Below are 17,325 nucleotides of genomic sequence, written 5' to 3'. Positions count from 1 at the left end.
TACCTGGGCCATGCTCTGTGTGTGAGGATGTGTTTGCTCCATGTCCTGGCACAGCTGGAGCTCTGTGTCTGTCTGCATGAACATCTGACTGCTCTGTTCCTACATGTGGAACTGCCTGGAGACTCACTGCCTTCCTTGTGTGTGGATACTCTGTTTAGTACCATTCACTTTGTATTTCTTGGATATCCATGGTTCTGGATGGGTTGGGTGGCCTTATTTTGGGAGGGGTTATGGCAACATGGTGAGCAAACCTCTTGAGGAGAAGTACAGAGAGGCTCTTTGTCTGATTAAGATTGGTTTTGGTGTGTTTTGGTTCTTTTTTTTCCTTGAATCTGAAAGAAAGTCCTCTAAAGGAAAAGCTGTGAAACTTCACATCAAGGGATCTGTTGAGCATCACAAGTGATCTAAACTTGGGTTTCTTCCCAGGTGGATTAAAAAGGGAGGGAAGCCCAGGAGATGTGTAGACCTGCTGTGAGTGCAATAAGAGGGAGAATGAGCTGTGTTTGTGGAGGGAGAAGCTTTCCCTTCAGGCTGGGCTGGCTCTAACCTCCTCCTCTCTTGCAGCTCCCCTGGTGGACCTCACTCCCAGTCACAGTGGCTCAGCCATGCTGATGCTCCTCTCTGTGGTTTTTGTGGGACTAGCTGTGTTTGTCATCTACAAGTTCAAAAGGTATGAGCTTCCCTGAGCCATTTCCTTCTCTCCCTTGCTGCCTTTCAGTGAGGTGTTTGGGGTTTGTTTGCTGGGTTGTTTTTTTTTTTTCTGAGTGAGCTGTTTTTTTGGTTTGTTAAAGCTGATACTACATCATCTGCCAGAGTACCACACAATGATGGTTTCTGTTAATGTTTTAGGAAGATTCCTGGCCTTAATATATATGCACAGATGCAGAATGAAAAAGATCAAGAGATGGTCAGTCCAGTCAGTCAGAGGGAAAGCATACCTAATGTCCCTCAAAGTGAGCTGATGAGCCCTGAGCAACTAGTAGATGAGAAGTTGGAAGTCCACCCCATAGGTAAATAACTTGCAGCATCCTGCAGCTGGTCAGACTCCGACTTATAATTGGCTAACCTTTTTCTCAGCTTCCCTCTTCCCATATTCCTGCACAATCCTCTTCCCATCCTCTTCTGCTGCAACATTAGATTTGCTACAGGAAACCTTCTAACTCTTTCCTCTCCCTCACTGCCATGTGATGAAAGGGAGGGGAACAACTTTAGGCTTTTTCTCTCTCCTAGTTGCTCTATGTAGATTCCCCTCCCCTTCTCAAAAAAACCCTGCTGGCAATGTAATTTATTTTGCTGGGCTGATATAGTTGTGGGGCTAAGCTCCATAGCCAGAAGAACTTCAGCCACCCTCACCTGGAACATGGAGGTGAGCAGGTGATTTGGTAAGTAATATCCAAAAGCTAAATATCTGTTGATGTTTTGACTGCTGGGATCTTTGTGCTGTGCCAGACCTTGTTGCCTGCAGCAGAGTTATTCTGGCTTATTCCCAAATAAACTGAGTAAAACCTGGGATCTCAGTATTGGACAGCTGGATTTATCCTCAGGCTGACTTCTCCCAGAGGCCTCTGTGTTTGATTATTTCCAAAAGCAGGCTTTTTTAGGACCTGCAGTGAATAGATTTGGACTGGGCATTCTGGGATCAGTCTGTTTTCTGTTACCCTGGCTGCAGTAGAAATATTGGGACAGAAAAGGGAGGTTTCAGTCTGGAGACATGTTCTGCTAAAGCCAGGACTGCTTAGGCAATGCTCAGCCTCACTCATGAGGTGACAGTTCTGCAGGTCCAGACAGTGGGTACCCATGCACATAAAGAAATGCACTTGTTTTGAAAAAATTAAAGAGAAAAGGCTGCCCAGGGATGTTGTGGAGTGTCCTTCTCTGGAGATAGTCAGAACTCTCCTGGACATGATCCCGTGCAACCTGCTCTGGGTGGAATTGTTTCAGCAGGGGGGTTGGACTAGATGCTCTCCAGAGATCCCTTCCAACCCCAGCTGTTTGTGATTCTGCAACTTAGGCAGGAGTGAAGCACAGTTGCAACTGAGATTCCTTATTTGCACAGTTTCATCAGCCTAAACAAACCTTGGCTCTGACCTGAGGATGTTCCTAAAATCTATTGGAGTGTTTGCTGAAGCAGTTTTGGAGTCATGGCTACTGTAGAGAGAGACCAAGGAAAAGGGCAATTAAAGGGGGGAGTGTGATGGGCTAAGATTGCAGCCTGTGAAACAACCTGGGAGGAAAAAGGAGAAAAGCTTTTGACGAAACTGATGTGTAAGCTGGAAGCTCCACTGCAGTCAATGCTGATCTCTCCTAACCTGTTCACTAAGGAGATTTTTTAGCTATTAAAAGCTTTTAAGTAGCTATTTATCAGCAGACCTGGACACCCTGCTTAGCAGAACACAGGATGGAATGAGGGGATCAACCTTCCCATGTGGTATTCCCCATACAGAGCAACCTCAGGCCACACTGCAGAACCCAAGGAAAGGAAATGCAACCAAGGTAGTCTGGACAGAGGACTTCCAAAAAGCCTGTGGATCACCAAGAGATTTCAAGCCAAGACCCAGAGCGGTGGGTCCTAAACTTAAACATTTTTTTTAATGTTTGGGGTTTTTTTTATTGTCATTTTTTTTGTCCCTAAGAAACTTCCAAGGCAAAATTGCTGTAAGATGTTAAGAGAAACACCCAATTTCAAGTCAGGAACTCTCTTTCTAGAATTGGGTGAGCTTTGGGCTTTGAGCTTCCCCTTTCTAAAAGAATGCAGTGGTGGTGGTTCATGCAGTTCCAGGAGAAGGTAAAAACATTTTTCACATGTCACTCAGGCTGCAGTGGCAAGGGTCAGTCACTGTCAGCTCTATGCAAGGTACCTTCAAAACTGCTCTTGCTGCTGGTGGAGTCTTGAACCTTGGAAAGCTCCAGGATAAGGCATACCAAAAGCAAATTTTGGGGGCAGGTTTTAATTTCATTTCATCTATAGCATTTCTGGCTTTCTATAACAGCCAGAATTTTATACATTTTTCAGCTGTGCTACTGGACACTGCATTGAGCCAGAAATTGGCCTTTTACAACTCCTTGGTTTGCACCTGTGGCTGCAGGATGGAGCACTAAAGTTAAATATGTGAGATACACAGACTCAATTATGTATCAAAAGGAATCAGTCCAACAAACTTCCTAAGAGTGTTTTTTCATCCTGTCAGTGAGATGAATTAGAAAACTGAATCAGAGCTCATTGACAAAATGAGAAGGTCTGGACCTAGGTGTGAACAGAATAAAAAGTGCAAAGGCACTCTGCTATACTACTACTTCATCTGTTTCTGGAAATCAGCAATTTCTTTTTTAATGAGTTTTCTTTCTTTTGGGAAAACAAAGCAAGACTATAATTGGGTGTTTCTCTTTGGTATGCTTGTTCAGAAACCTTTTTTTTTTTCCATCACCTTTGACTGACATTCAGGGATCCTGCCTTGGAGGGATCAGAATTAATGTCCCTGCATCATTTAATTTTCTCTCCAAACTCTGGCAGCAAAACCTCACTTTCCTATTTTCTGGATGTGAGTTGTTTCAGCACTTCTTTTGCAAATGCAAAGGTTAAGGTTATTTATGAAATTTCCAACACCTTATCATTGCAAATGAGTTACACGGTTCCTCTGAGGACCTCAACCCCTCCTTCCCTCCACCCCTCTGCTCCTACCTTTCCCTCTACCTTTCAACATGGGTGAATCATCTTCATTAGCAAAAGAACAGGACATCATCTTCAGTGTTTGAATGACAAGAAAATATTTCTGGAAAGAATGTGTCAGTCTGAAACAGCTGAATCCCAAAGGCCATCAAGGTGATAACTGCAAGCTCTTCCTTGACTAAATATCCATGTTATTTACTGACTTTTATTTTGTTCTTTGCCACAGGAAGTATTTCCACAGCTGCTGAGCCCCAGAGCACAAAAGAAATCCCTACCTATGTAAATGGTTGAACTGAGGACACCAACATCTGTATCTAAAATAGGAGGAGAGCTCACTGCATTTGGACTTTTTAATTCTTCAGATGACAAAGGGTTTTTAGCTTTAAGCCTGTGCATGTGGACATTATACTGAGACCATAGTGGAACTGCATTGTACAGGTGTTCAATTTTAGTGGGGGGTGGGGGGAGAGGAACTGGTACCACTATTCACTCCTACAGCCCTTCCCCTCACCCTTCACTCCCTTTTTTCTGATCTGTCTCTAATTTGTAGAAAATTCATAATGTTATAGGCCAAGAATATGCATGGGGAGGGTCTCCTCTGTAGGGAGAGGGGTGGGCTGGGATGTGGGGGGAGAAGGGCTGGGTGGTGGGAGGGGGTTTAGGGTTCTTGGCTTTAGGTTTAACTGCTCTTTTAGCACTGGGGGCTGTGGGAGGGGTAGCTGCTCCAGCAGGACACACACACAAAAATCACACTGGAGTTTTAAGGCACTGAAAATATTCTTGGTCAGTCTGGTTTATCTCTCTGTTTGGACTCTGCCCTTCGTTCCTCTAGCTGCAGCTGCTGCCTGTGCCCCACACTGTGAGGAGGCTGGGTGTGAGTGTGGGTGATGCCAGCTGCGAGGCCAGGCCCCTTCAAAATCAGATTTGTCAGCCTGCTCACACCAAGGCATCCCACTGGTAGTGCCAGGGAGGATAACACTGCCTCCTAACCCTAGAACAGAACAAGCATGCATCGCAGATGAGGTTATTGCCAGCAAGAACTTACTGTGCTTTGTGCCAGCCTTACACCTTCAGTTCTGGCTGAGAGAAAGCAACACCCTCAGCTCCATGGAGTGCTGATGGCTGAGTTTGTCTGGGGAAGTCATAGCAGATCTCTGCCTTTTCAGAGTCACCCAAAGGGGGCCAGTTTTTGGAAATGCACCTTGTCCATAGAATAGGGAGCAGAAAAGGTCAGTGCACAGTTTTCCTATGGCTTCCTTTGGCACCCACATTGGTTGCAGACCTGCAAGCTCCTGCCACTGTGGGCAGAGAAGGGAGAATTTGGCCTGGGACTGTTGCCATGCATTTTGAGCTTCAGCACCACAGCACCACTATTACAAAAGATTTGATTTCTTACCAATAACTTAAGCTTGTATCTTACCCTCCAAGTGGAAATGAGTCTGTAGGACATGTTCACATAGACTGTGCAAGGGAACAGCAGGAAATCAGGATTAGCACACCTCAAACACATCCTGCAAAGACACTGGAGAGCTGTGTGTGAATCCCAGCTCCTGGTCATTACAACTGTTGATTTCCAACCCAACTCAGGTAATTAAACCTAGCACCAGGATTTTGGTTTGGAGTGCAAAGACAGAAGTTCTGTAACCAGTGTACACTTGCCCATGTCAGCTGAAGACAAGTAGAGGCCAGTTCACAATCAGTGAGGCACACATAGGAGGCACCCTGATTGCTGACACAGGTGGGTTTTGTTCAGTAGACAGTGCCATGAGTCAAAACCAGGAGAAAGTAGCATGGTCAGTGTGACCCAGAGCCCCAGGGCAGGGATTTTGTGGTGGTGGGTTTGAATTTCTCTGTCACAAACTGGGCACAAATCTAAATCAACCCACTTGCTGGCAAAAGAAAAATGATACCAAGGTCATTAGCCCCATAGTAGTTAAAGGATAATCACAGTACAGAATCCTCTGCCTCTTTCTGCAGTTTCTCTGAGGACTGGTGGAAACAGCAATTTGTAGGCTTTGCTATTGTGTTTGCAACTACAGCTTTAAGAAAGATGGGAAAGTTTTGACTGCAACTGTATAATAGTCCCCACTGAAGTCCAACATTAGCCAACTTATTTTTATAGTAAGCCAATCAAAAAGTTTTCTTATAGTGTTGGAACTATTTCTAATTTTAAAATTACTTTTTTTGATGTACTTTTTCATCTTCTTTTTGCCCTTCGTTAAATACAATGTAGCGTAATGTATAATTGCTATTGTTTATTGCTTTTACAGTCATATTTATTAAACAGATTATGTCTCTAAATGAAGGCCCATGGTTTTCTTGCTCATTTTAGCCTCTATCCCTGGTGGGAATCACTAACAATATTAAAACAGGAGGTAATTGATAACTTAAAAATGATATGGATGTTCACAAATGGGGGGAAATACAGTTCCTAGAAGCAAGATGCCAATATAAAGATAACTTTCTCAATCCTTAATTTTTCTGCTTTCCAAGCACACAATGATAGAGCTCTGAGCAGTTCCCTGGAACTCCCAACTACATTCCCTGACCCCATACAGTCTCTGTTAAATGTTCCTTTAAAATATATATATATGTTTTTTTGCTTTGCTTCTGCCAGCACTGATGAAGGAAAGTCTGAACTATTAGCATTACTGATTAATTTACATGTGAATAAAATGAAGTTTCTGTCAGCTTACCATATGGCAGTGGATGCATGGTGCTGAGAAAAAAAGGGAAGAAAACAGAACTTTGCTGCTTTTCAAGTCAGGATGCAGCCACCTTTTATAACAGGATCCTGGTTCAGTGCTTTTTTTGTACCTTAGGATCTGAATTTATGTATGCACATGCAGTCAAAGATCTGGGGTTTGGGATCCTCAGCAACCAAGGCTGTGGTATGACATATTCTGAGTCCAGGAGTCCTGAGTTTTCTCATTGAAGGAGGGCAAAATTTTCAGTCTTGGGCAGACCCCAGTGTAATTAACAATTATTAGCCTAGATTGTTCAAGTGGACACTGCAGCCTTCTCCATTCAGGCTGGAATGGCAGCAGTGCAGGTGACTCACTGAGGTGTGTGAAGCCATAATCTGCTTTAATAGTTTAAGTACCCACCTGAATTAGCAGGCATCTGTTCTGGCCATAAACAGCAAGTCTGGTTTGGCAAGCATCTCTCTACAGCATTTTCAGCTCATTCTCTTCAGCTTGTTCTGTGTCCTGAGGCAGAGACTGATTGTTATTTGTAGTTGTTTTCTGGTTTGTATAACAACACAGTAATTCACTGCTAATGGTTGAACACTCTGAGAGTAAACAAAGAATACCAAATACTTACAAAATCCAATATGAATTTTCTCTGAGGATGTTGTCTTCTCTTGAGGGAACAAAAAAAGTTTATCATCCTTTGTTAGGAGTAGAGAGTTAAAATATGGCTAAAAAGTCAAATAAAGTATTTTTCAAACTGTTTGTTGGTTCTCTACCATCATCTTAACAAACAGATGAGACAGACATTGTGGCTTCAGGGACATTTATACTTCTCCACCTAGCAGGACATTTGAGCTAAGAAGCTGGATTGCTTTTCCTGGACATTAGTAGTTGTTGGTGCTCAAATACTTTTGGGGATTTGGGCCTCAAACAATTGCTTGCTCTTAATATGTGACTACATCTTATTGCTTAAACTCTTTCTGAAAAGCAAGACTTGAAGTACTTGCTAAAGTGCTTATGCAAATGAAGCAGGAATTTCCAGTGACCCTGAATGAACCCTGTCTTGGTCCTGTCAACTTCTGCTGAGAATTTCTGACAATTGCATTTAGTGTGGTACCCAGAGCTGATAACAAGGGATTAGTATTTTATCTGTGTGCTGTCACCTCTCATTGAATGCATGAGAAGTTTTCTTGTCACATTATATCTCTAGGTACATTCAGTGTTTTAAACATTACCCCTGATTGCAGAGCTACCATGTTCATGGTGTTGGAAAAGAAAACTTTATTTTCCTTCAGTTAATGAGATGCTGTCCCTGCATTTCTCCATGAAACAGAATCATAAAGCATGTGAATAAATAATACTTGAGCTAAAACAGATCCTTTTAGTTTAGAGTGTTGGAATGATCTTGGCCACAATACCCAGAAGACTGAAGTCAGATTGTTTTCTAATTGATAAGATCAAAGTGCTATCATGTACCAAGTCATTAGCCTAAGAGATATATTTCATCTGCAGTTTTAACTTTAGCTTCTTCCTTTCCTTTTTTTTCCTTCTGGGGAATATGGCTTTCTCTTACTGGGCTGAAAGGGGGATGGATTTTTCTTACCAGCTCTGCATTGCAGGTTGGGTCTCACATTGTAATCCCAGGCCATTTTGGTGAGTGGACCTTAACCAGACCAGGCTGCAGAGAAAATAAACCTGAATCTCAAAGTTTTGAGTTTTATACGTTTTTATGGAGAAGCCCTGAGAGACAAAGGTGCAAGAAAGGAATGAATGTAGCAAAACCCTTGAGAAGACAGGCACGATTGCATGCCTTTGATACAACAGGGATGCAAGAAAAAAACACCTCTCTTTTTGAAACAAATTACTCCTTCAGTCTTCCCTAAACAAAGCTGGGTATGGTAACATTTCTGGACTTGCAAATAATTGGTCCCAGCCCAAGAGCTGGGGCCAGTGGTGCCATGGAGCTCATCATCCTCCCTGTGCCCCATGAGGCAGCTGTAGGGCAGAGCCCTGCAACAAGAATTGGACTGACAGCTGCCTCTGCTCTGGCTGCTGCTGCAAAGAGATGAATAATGCATGCAGCACATCTAAATGTACTGTCACTGAGTGCTTTCAGGGAGAAAACCTTCTACTATTAACCCTGCCTGCATGAGAGGAACATTCTTGTTCATTCCCTGCAGTGAGGGGCTGAACCTGCATCTCCACCCCAGAAGGGTCTGGGCTGCAGCACGTCCCCATCTCCTTGTGGGCTGCACTCCAGGCTCAGGGTCCCTCCTGGGGCTGAGCCAGTTTGGTCCAGAGTCCTGCTGACATTTTAGCTGAAGCTGGAAACTTTTAACCTCTGAAGCAGGCTGCTCACTTGAAATGATCCCTGCCTGATGTCACTGGAGGTGGGTGGATGAGATTCTGCACTGTTGAGAACTGGATGGTGCACGCCATGTGGAATATTTACACCAGATATTTCACAGCAAATAACTTTTTCCACATTTCACATTTGCCCAGTCCCACACAGAGTGTGGATTCAAACTTCTGTAATCCTTCTTTGTGGTCCCCTACAGCTACAACATGTCTAGAGCAAAGACCTGAGGTTTCTTCATTCCTTCTGTGGCTTTATGTGTGAGGTGAAGCTGTTAGGTCAGAGCTGCAATCCCCTGAGCTGCACTTATGTCTGTCTCTGGAAGGTGCTTGCTCAAGAGATCCAGAAGAAGCCATAATAAACACAGCCAAAAATCCTACCTCAGCCCCTGCTGCAGTCACAGGGCTGGCTGCCCTCTGAGACTGATTTCTTACCTAAAATCTTGCACTTCATGGAGTAGGTTCTCCCCTGTTGCTTCACTGGCTTGTGCAGATAAAAGTTTTTTCTAGATGAACTTGCAGAACTACCATTTGGTTAGTTATTGATGTTCCATTATTGGCTGGAGGCTCTGGCACTACTGACTGTCACAGGATGAAAGACAACTTGATCCCAAAATAATCTGCAGCTCAGGAAGGAAATTTTCAAAGCCACAGAAAGCAGCCAGTTTCCCAGATGATGTTTACACTCTGAAAAATGTTTCTGTAATGGACAAAAGAGAGGTCCCTTGTGAGTTCAGAGGCTTTTCTTCCTCACTTGCAGTCCCAGAATCAGCAGCTGGGTTATGATCTCACTTGTCATCACATTCAGCTAAGCCTGGACCAGGGTCAGAGCCAGTGGCTGAGTTTGGATGTGGCTGCAGAGAAAAGCTCTGTGGTCAGTCTGCCAGCAGAGCTGCCCAGAGGGGCTGACCTGCCCATCACATGGACTCATTTTGGGTTATTTATTTCCCTTTGTTTTCATGCCATATTGACCTGAAAGTTTAGCACACTGCCTGCTGCTTCCTCCCCTTCCATGAGAGTGCCCAAAGACAGCCCACAGCTCTCACAGTGCTTGCTGTTTCTCTGTGAAACAGAACCACTTAATTCCTTTACAGCAGCTTTTAAGGTGCCTCAGCCCTTTGATACAACTGCAAGAGGAGTTGTTTCCTCTCAGGCACTGTCAGGGTTATAGGACTTAACTTCAGGGGAAAATAAACACTGGGTTATTTTCAGCAGCACTTTGCTGCTTGAAGTCCCCAAGCACTCAGTGTATGTTATGATATAGGAGGATTGCATTTAGCAGCTCTTATAAAAAAAAAAATTATGATGCATCCATAGAAATCTATTTTGCCTCTAAACATTTTTATTAATTAAAATCAATTATTATTTTCCCTTCAATTATTGCACTTTTGTTTTGTTTTTTTTTTCTAATTTAAAAGTTTTGGTTTCAGGGAGAGGAAATTTACCTTCCATCCTTAGTTTTACTTGAACTTTTCCTTCATCTCTATAATATTTCTTCTAATTATCCTTTTTAATTATGATGATAATGAAGAAGGCAGACAACATTACTTTTTTTACTTTTTTTGAACCAGATGCAAAAAATAGATTATATTTGCTCTCTTTTGATGTTCTGATTTCCACATTGTGCATATCAACATACTTACATGCACTTTTCCAAAACCTGCAGAAAAATACAACCTTTACTTTTGAGAAACAAATAGATAACAAGGATAAATTATAAGTATTTTTATCTCTGAGGTTTGGATTCCATTTTCAGATCTTGGTCTTTTCACTCATATTAAGAAGAAACGCACGAACTATGGGGAAGCTGGGACTTCAACACCTGAGAAAATAAAAATATAATTATTAATTATATTATTAATAATATTATTAATATTATTAATTAACAAAATTTCAATGATAATAATAATAATTAAGGCTTTCCTTTTTATCTTTTTTTTTTTTTTCTTACTAGATGATGTCTGGAAAAGCATTAACATCATGTCTGCAGAGAATCTCCACCAGCTGTCTACAGACTCCTGCTGGTTGGATTAACTGGACACTAGGCAGCCTTTGATTTTGGCATCTTTGAATACATGAGGGCTCTTTTTTTAAGAGTACTGTAAAGTGTACAGTTAAAAGCAGACTTTTTATAAGCATACAGAGGACTCCTTTTTTTCTAATTCTGGTCATAATTTTCAAAAAAGCTAAAAATGCTTTCTTTGTCTGGAAGAACAGAGGAGTCCATCAGAGTTATCAAGGGCCATTCTCACACAGAATTTGGCATCAGATATGAAAGGTGAAATTATTTACCCTGTGGGCATTTCTACTTGCAGGGAGTGCAAGTTGGTGTTTTAAGTAGCCACGAAGCAAATCCTGGAAGTGCTGCCTGGATTTCACACGCCGTGCTCACCTGCCAGGAGCTCTCACCAATAAATAATTTCTACACTGCCACAAATTCTTCTCCACAGGATTGTTCCCAAAGGCTCCTGCCAAGAAGATTCCCCCCTGTCCTTCCAAGGTGACCCTCATTTAGTGACACCCTTTGCTGATGAATTGCTGAGACAGCAATGCTGAGGAGTGCAATGCAACAACACCCTCTCCTCACACACTGGAAACTCCTCGCTGCTCTGTTTGTACCACCAGATTATTTTTTTTTCCCCCCAAGTATGAAATGACATTGAACAAAAGCAAACAAATCCCAAAACAATCTGTTTTGTACATTATTTTACCAAAATTAATGCCATTTTATTAAGAAAACAGAACTGGTTTTCTCTTCAATCAAACAGTTCCAATTTGAATTTTTCCTATGGCAGTCTTTAAGAAGACATTTACAATAAAGAGGAAAAATAAAAGCCAATTTCCCTTTATCAGAAGATTCTATTGATAAAGTTTGCCAGACTTCCTTCTCTTCTCAGTCTTGTCCAGCCCTAAAACATCAGCATATGAACAGTCTGTAGATTCGAGACAAGTAATACTGTCACTATAAATAATATTTATAATTGCAGCCAGAAGGTTCTTTCAAGAAAAAAAAAGCCTGTGAAGAATGAGGATGATTATTACCTTTTTTTTTTGTTGTTTGATTACAGTTCTCAGTGGCTGCAAACATGGTCCTGATTATCATATTAACCAGCAGACACTGTAAAGAATCCCATTCTTAATTAACTTCACTAGAATATTTCCTTAGCCTGAAGACTCATAAGTAGATCTTGTTTGTAAAATCCCTTTCAGCCAAATAACCACTTAACTAATTTAAAATTAAGTATCTTGGTCAGGAAATTTCTCAGGGAATCACATTTGAATATTACTATGATATCATCTAGGGAAATGTTTTCCTCCCAGCTCTTAAAAAAAAAAAAAAAAAAAAAAAAAAAAAAAAAAAAAAAAAGCAAATAAAACATTTTTCTCAATTGGATTTAATTTTTTAAGTGAATTCAGCCCTTGGCCATCTCAGAAACCAGAATCCTTCATTTGCCAGCTGGCTGTAAGGGCTAAACCCTGTTCCCATCCTACATCAGCCTGTCCTCCTGGGATGTCAGAACATGGAGCAGGAGCTGCTGCAGCTGTGCCTGCTCCAGCCTTTCCCATTCCCAAATTCACCTGATTTCAGCAGAGTGTGGAGTGATTGCACTGGGCACTAGAAAAACACAAACACAAGAACTTCAGGCCAGTTACTGCTTTGAGCTTGGTGGTGTTTACCTGAGCTGGGATATTTCCTTGGAAAAGGCATTTATTCTAAATTATAGTGCTCGTGCCTTTTGGGGGCAAAGATTCACTTTCAGAAAAAAGCAGATTATGTCAGAAAATTAAAAGTATTGTACAGGGTTCTATGGAGGTTTCTCATGACAGTAACTCCATTTATTAACCTGAATAAAGCAGCTGTGCAGGAAAGATGAGTCCCTGAAGGAGGTTTGGAAACTACAAGGATCTGTCTGAGTTTAAACAGAAATGGTAGGGGTCTACCATTTTTCTCCAATTAATCTAATGATAGGGTAGAGATTAAAAAAAATCAGTGGAAGAGTAAATTGGAAGCTAAATATTCACATTCTGAAGGAATCTGTCAGTCTGAATCCATCTGTTTCCAGGGTTGGGCATTGTTTAAATGCCCTGGTTGTGTAAAAGCATAAAATGAAGATATAAGCCGGAAAAAATGTTTTCTTGCTTATGAAGGCTATTTGCCTGCTTTGTGAGCAATGCCATGTAATCTCCTGTGAGCAGGGCACTGGGGGGGAAAAAAGGCCACAATAATCATGGAAATTCTGCATCCTCAGGCAGGCAGCCTCCTGATAAGTGTTCCACAAATGAGCTGCAGAAAAGCTTCCTTCTGGGAGGGGGTAAGTGGTGTGAGGAAAGCACAGCTCAGGTAACAGGATCTGAGCACTGAGGTCCTGCCTGCTCCTCTGCTGTGCCTTTTCACCCCATTTTGCCTCCATGTCACACTCACTCTGGCAATTACCTGCTCATCAGAGCAGCTAGTTCAGCTCCCAGCCCAAAGCTCTTTATTTATCTATCTCTGAGCCACTCTGAGGGTGAAGTACTGCTTCACAGCACTTTTCCTGGCATTTATTGTGTTTGTTGTGCTCTTCCAGATCAAAATTATTGTACTGTTTTTTTGGTTTGTTTGTTTTTTGTTTTGTTTTGTTTTGTTTTTTTTTTTAATCCTTTAACCAAGTCATCAGGAAGAAATTTTAACAAGACAAAGGGAGAGCAGACAAAATGTCTCCATTATGAAATGAGAACAGACCTCACCCTGCCAAATTTCCAGCACAGTGGGGCTCTGCCCTTGCTTTGGAGGAAGCTGAGAGGGTTGCAGTGATATGTACAGGCAAACAGGAACTCTCTGGGGTGATATTGCTTTAATCACATCAGTGAGTAAGAAAATCAGCTTCAGTAAATTGTCATGTAAGGAACTCCTGAATAAAACCCAGTGAAGCAAAACCTGCTGTGTGAGGCGACTTTCTTACTTTCTGTAAGTCCTTTCAAACTTAGTGCTGGGGGTGTTAGCTGAGTTGGGATATAATTATATAATTTAGTCATGAAAAAAATAAATTTTAAAAAAGGAAGAAATAAAAAAAAAAAGAGAGTAATTTGACCCAGAATTGCACAGTTGTGTCCATCCCATGGGAGAGAGAGATTTTCAGCTGTGACCAGATGTCTCTTGCCAGCTGGGGAAAGACTAAGCAATTTCTGGTCTTCCAGATAAAGAAACTTTTATTTTAAGGCTTCAGTTCCACAAGGTGTTTTTAGTGGGACATGGCAAGGAGCTGCTTATCAGAGTGATGGGATTTCCTAATTGCTTCTGCTCCACCAGACAGGCTGTGGATGAGCCTTCTCTCCAGCTCAGTGAGATCTGCTAATTACAGCAGGTAGATAAAGGGTTAAGGTGACCTTTGGCACAGGGCAGGAGTGCTTCAGTGAGGATGCTCTCAGATTTCTGTCCCTGCTGCTGTCTGGAGTGGCTGTGCTGGCTGTGGTGCAGCCCCAGAGCCTGGCAGGGCATGGCCACAAGGAAACAAGGCATGGCCACAAGAAAACAAGGCATGGACACAAGAAAACAAGGCATGGACACAAGAGAACAAGGCATGGCCACAAAGAAAACAAGGCATGGCCACAAGAAAACAAGGCATGGACACAAGAAAACAAGGCATGGACACAAGAGAACAAGGCATGGCCACAAGAAAACAAGGCATGGCCACAAGCCAAAGTGTTCATGGGCAAGGAGGCTCCAGCTGGAGTGGGAATGAGTGAGGGGCAGGTGAAAATCCTGCCTCTGTGGCTGCCACTGGGACATGGTCTGGATTTCGCTCCAATTCATCATCCATATTATCTTTAGAGAGCATCTAATGACTGCCCAGGCAGGATATTTTAGCTGTCCACACATTGCAATCGACCTAGAAAAGGTCAATTGATGTTCTACTGAAATCAGCAGGAGCTGATTAAACATGCAGAAATTGTGGTGAATGGTATTGGGTGGAAGAAACCAGTGTTATTCCACTGACAGCTTCCCTAGAAACCTGGCAATTTCCAGCTGAAATCATCCAAATGCTCTTGAAATGCACTGGAACACAACCTTCAGTGGGCTCAAATCAGAGAACACAACTGTGTAAGGCAGAAAAATAAGCATGTTAGTCCTCAAAGATGGGAAAAAATTATATTCAAAATGTGTTTTGTTTCATTTAGGCAGATATGATTCCTCAGTTCTATTGCCCTTCCTTTCATTTTTCCTCATGCCTTTCATTGTCAGAATGGTAATGCAATGAAGTTAACTTGCTTTGTTGTAGTAGAAAAATTACACCTGGATGCTTGGAAGAATAATCTCTGCCTTGGCAAAGGTGAAGATTAAAATAAAACAAAAACTAAATCCCAGAAAAATAAGAAAAATTACTTAGCTTAAGCATAAAAAAATATTGAGAGAAGAATCTTATACATTATATTGAGAATTGCAACTAACAATTTCAGGAACAGTGTCAGAAAAAAACCAAAATTATGTTTCTCTTTGTGTTTGCAAGGCTGGATGTGAAGGGAAAGGGAAAATAACCCTATGAAAAGCTTTAATTTTCTTGATTTAGATGAATACGCCCAAAACACTTGGAGTGATGAATATAACCAAGAGATGGCAGCAGTTCATGCACTATTCATTTACTTAACTTAGTTTGCAACATTATTTTCTTCCTATAAAGTACAAGGAAATTAAGTTGTATTTAGTTTACCATGCAAATTGTTTCCACTGTTATTAAAGGGAAAGGAGGGGCAGAGACAATGGAGAGAGGGCAGAATAGTCTGATGAAGAGATGTGGAAATTTGTTTCAGGCATACATCTGAAGTCTCTTTTCAGAAAGAAATTATATCAGTTTGCTGTATAAAAGATCTAAAGCCCAACTCCAGTCAGAAATCTCTGAAGGGTGTACATGCTGTACAGCTGCAGTGCTAAGGGGTGAACAGCATTTCCTGTGGTCTGCTATGGTTCAGGACCATAAATCCACATCCCACTTTCACAGGTAAGGAGAAGTGCTGCCATCTGGAGAAGTGACATTTGCTCTGAAGTTGGGATGCTCTGAATGGTGCTGCAGTGATTATCTCCAACTTGGCTTCTTCAGGGAGGTGAACAGCTTCAAGCTCAGAAGTGGTGTGCTAAAGAGAGGACCACAAGGTTCATACACTAAATACACTAAAAAAGAACCCCCCTGTACACTGAAACACTGATTTTTGTCTCAGCATATTCAAAGGCACCCCTTTCTTCAGCACTACATATTGTGGGGTCCAAACATCTTCCAGTGGCTTCCACCTTTTTTTATCTATGAAAAAAACATGACACCTGTAAAATTCTACAGCATTTTTGTACAGGCAATAGACTTTAAAAAACCAAACTGACCTCATTTGTGAGGGTAGATTACATCAAAGAGAATGTGGAGTGGATGAGGCATTGCTGCAACAGTGAAAGGAAAGATCTGCAATTAATCACATAAAGGACTGAACAGAGCAACAAAGACACACTCCAACCCCCTGATTAATTCAGGGAGCAAAATTTTGCATTAAGATACTGATTTAAAACATCATGAGGGATTCAGTACATGTTTCGTGACTTGGGAAAGGATTATTACATCAATAAATACTTAGATCATAGCTCAGTATTTCAAACAAATACAGATAATCATAGACTTGTTTATGTGTCAGATGCATACCTGGATAAATATTCAGAAAACCCTGAGTTATCATAGGAATAAATGCCTTTGCATCATGATCAGGCAGCTTTGCCATCAGTCCTTCACAAGTTCTGTTTTGTTCCCTTCACCTGAGACACAGGGACAGACATGACAAAATTCAGAATGCAGATATTCCACCTAAAGTGGCTTTAGGTGTGGTTTAACCCCAGTCTGTGTCTGGATGGGAGAATGATAAGGATTGCCAAGGTAGCACAGTTAAAATGACACTGATAATAGTTTCAGGGGTTTCATTACACTCTCCCATGGAGTGACAAAGATTGACATGAAACACTCATCTCTTCACGTGCAACTAAAGGAAGAAGTGAGGCATGGGGATTGGAATTATACTATATTTATACAAATTTCATTTCTCAAACAAATTCCAATTCCATTTAAACACTTGTTAAAAAATCTGAACAGGTCAAAATTTATATTGTGAATTAATGTGCATTAAAAAATGGTTCCAAATCAGCACTTCAAAATTAATTTAATGAGCAAGGCTCTGCAAAATTGTTTGAAAAACATTTGTGTCACCATAATGAATTTACTTCCTAAGTAATGTGGCACCCTTAGATGCTGGCTTACAGGCAATAGCTATTGTCAAGCTACAATTATTTTCAAAATTACCATGGGCCATAAATTCTTAACTTATTATAAGAGATCCTATTCAATTTTTTTCAGTCTTCCACATCTTTGATTTTATGCTAATCTAATGACATTGATTCTGTTAGGGGCAAAAAGGTGTGAAACTTCTTGTTGAGGGGAGTTTGAAAAGGAATTTCTTGAGCAAGTCAATGCACTGCTGCCCTAATGGCAGCTACAGTTCCTCAGGTTCCTGAGATATCTCTTGTAGGACTGAGCATTAACACCTTAAAGTTGCCTCAGTCCACCCAGGCAGTGAAAAGATGCTTAAAAAAACTGGACATGA

At 41.5% G+C, this 17,325-nt stretch overlaps 1 protein-coding gene across 4 annotated transcripts in view; it reads left to right on the top strand.

Annotated features, from left to right (window-relative positions):
• SORCS1 (sortilin related VPS10 domain containing receptor 1) overlaps positions 1 to 5,966 on the top strand; it is a 259,464-nt gene extending 253,498 nt beyond the window's left edge. The window contains exons 25-28 of one of the 4 annotated variants that reach the window (XM_079313140.1): positions 565 to 670; positions 850 to 1,010; positions 2,444 to 2,562; positions 3,894 to 5,965. In XM_079313140.1, coding sequence (XP_079169266.1) covers positions 565 to 670; positions 850 to 1,010; positions 2,444 to 2,562; positions 3,894 to 3,950 — 443 coding nt within the window. In that variant the 3' untranslated portion in view covers positions 3,951 to 5,965. Of the gene's footprint in view, positions 1 to 564; positions 671 to 849; positions 1,011 to 2,443; positions 2,563 to 3,893 lie in introns of all 4 variants that reach the window. The other 3 variants (XM_079313142.1, XM_079313141.1, XM_079313143.1) reach the window with 3 other exon arrangements.
• The last annotated feature ends 11,359 nt before the right edge of the window (positions 5,967 to 17,325 follow it).

The sequence above is a fragment of the Erithacus rubecula genome (assembly GCF_903797595.1).
Source record: "Erithacus rubecula genome assembly, chromosome: 9".
Classification (NCBI taxonomy): domain Eukaryota; kingdom Metazoa; phylum Chordata; class Aves; order Passeriformes; family Muscicapidae; genus Erithacus; species Erithacus rubecula.
Note: the sequence above shows the minus strand (reverse complement) of the source record. Positions and strands in the feature narration are given on the sequence as shown.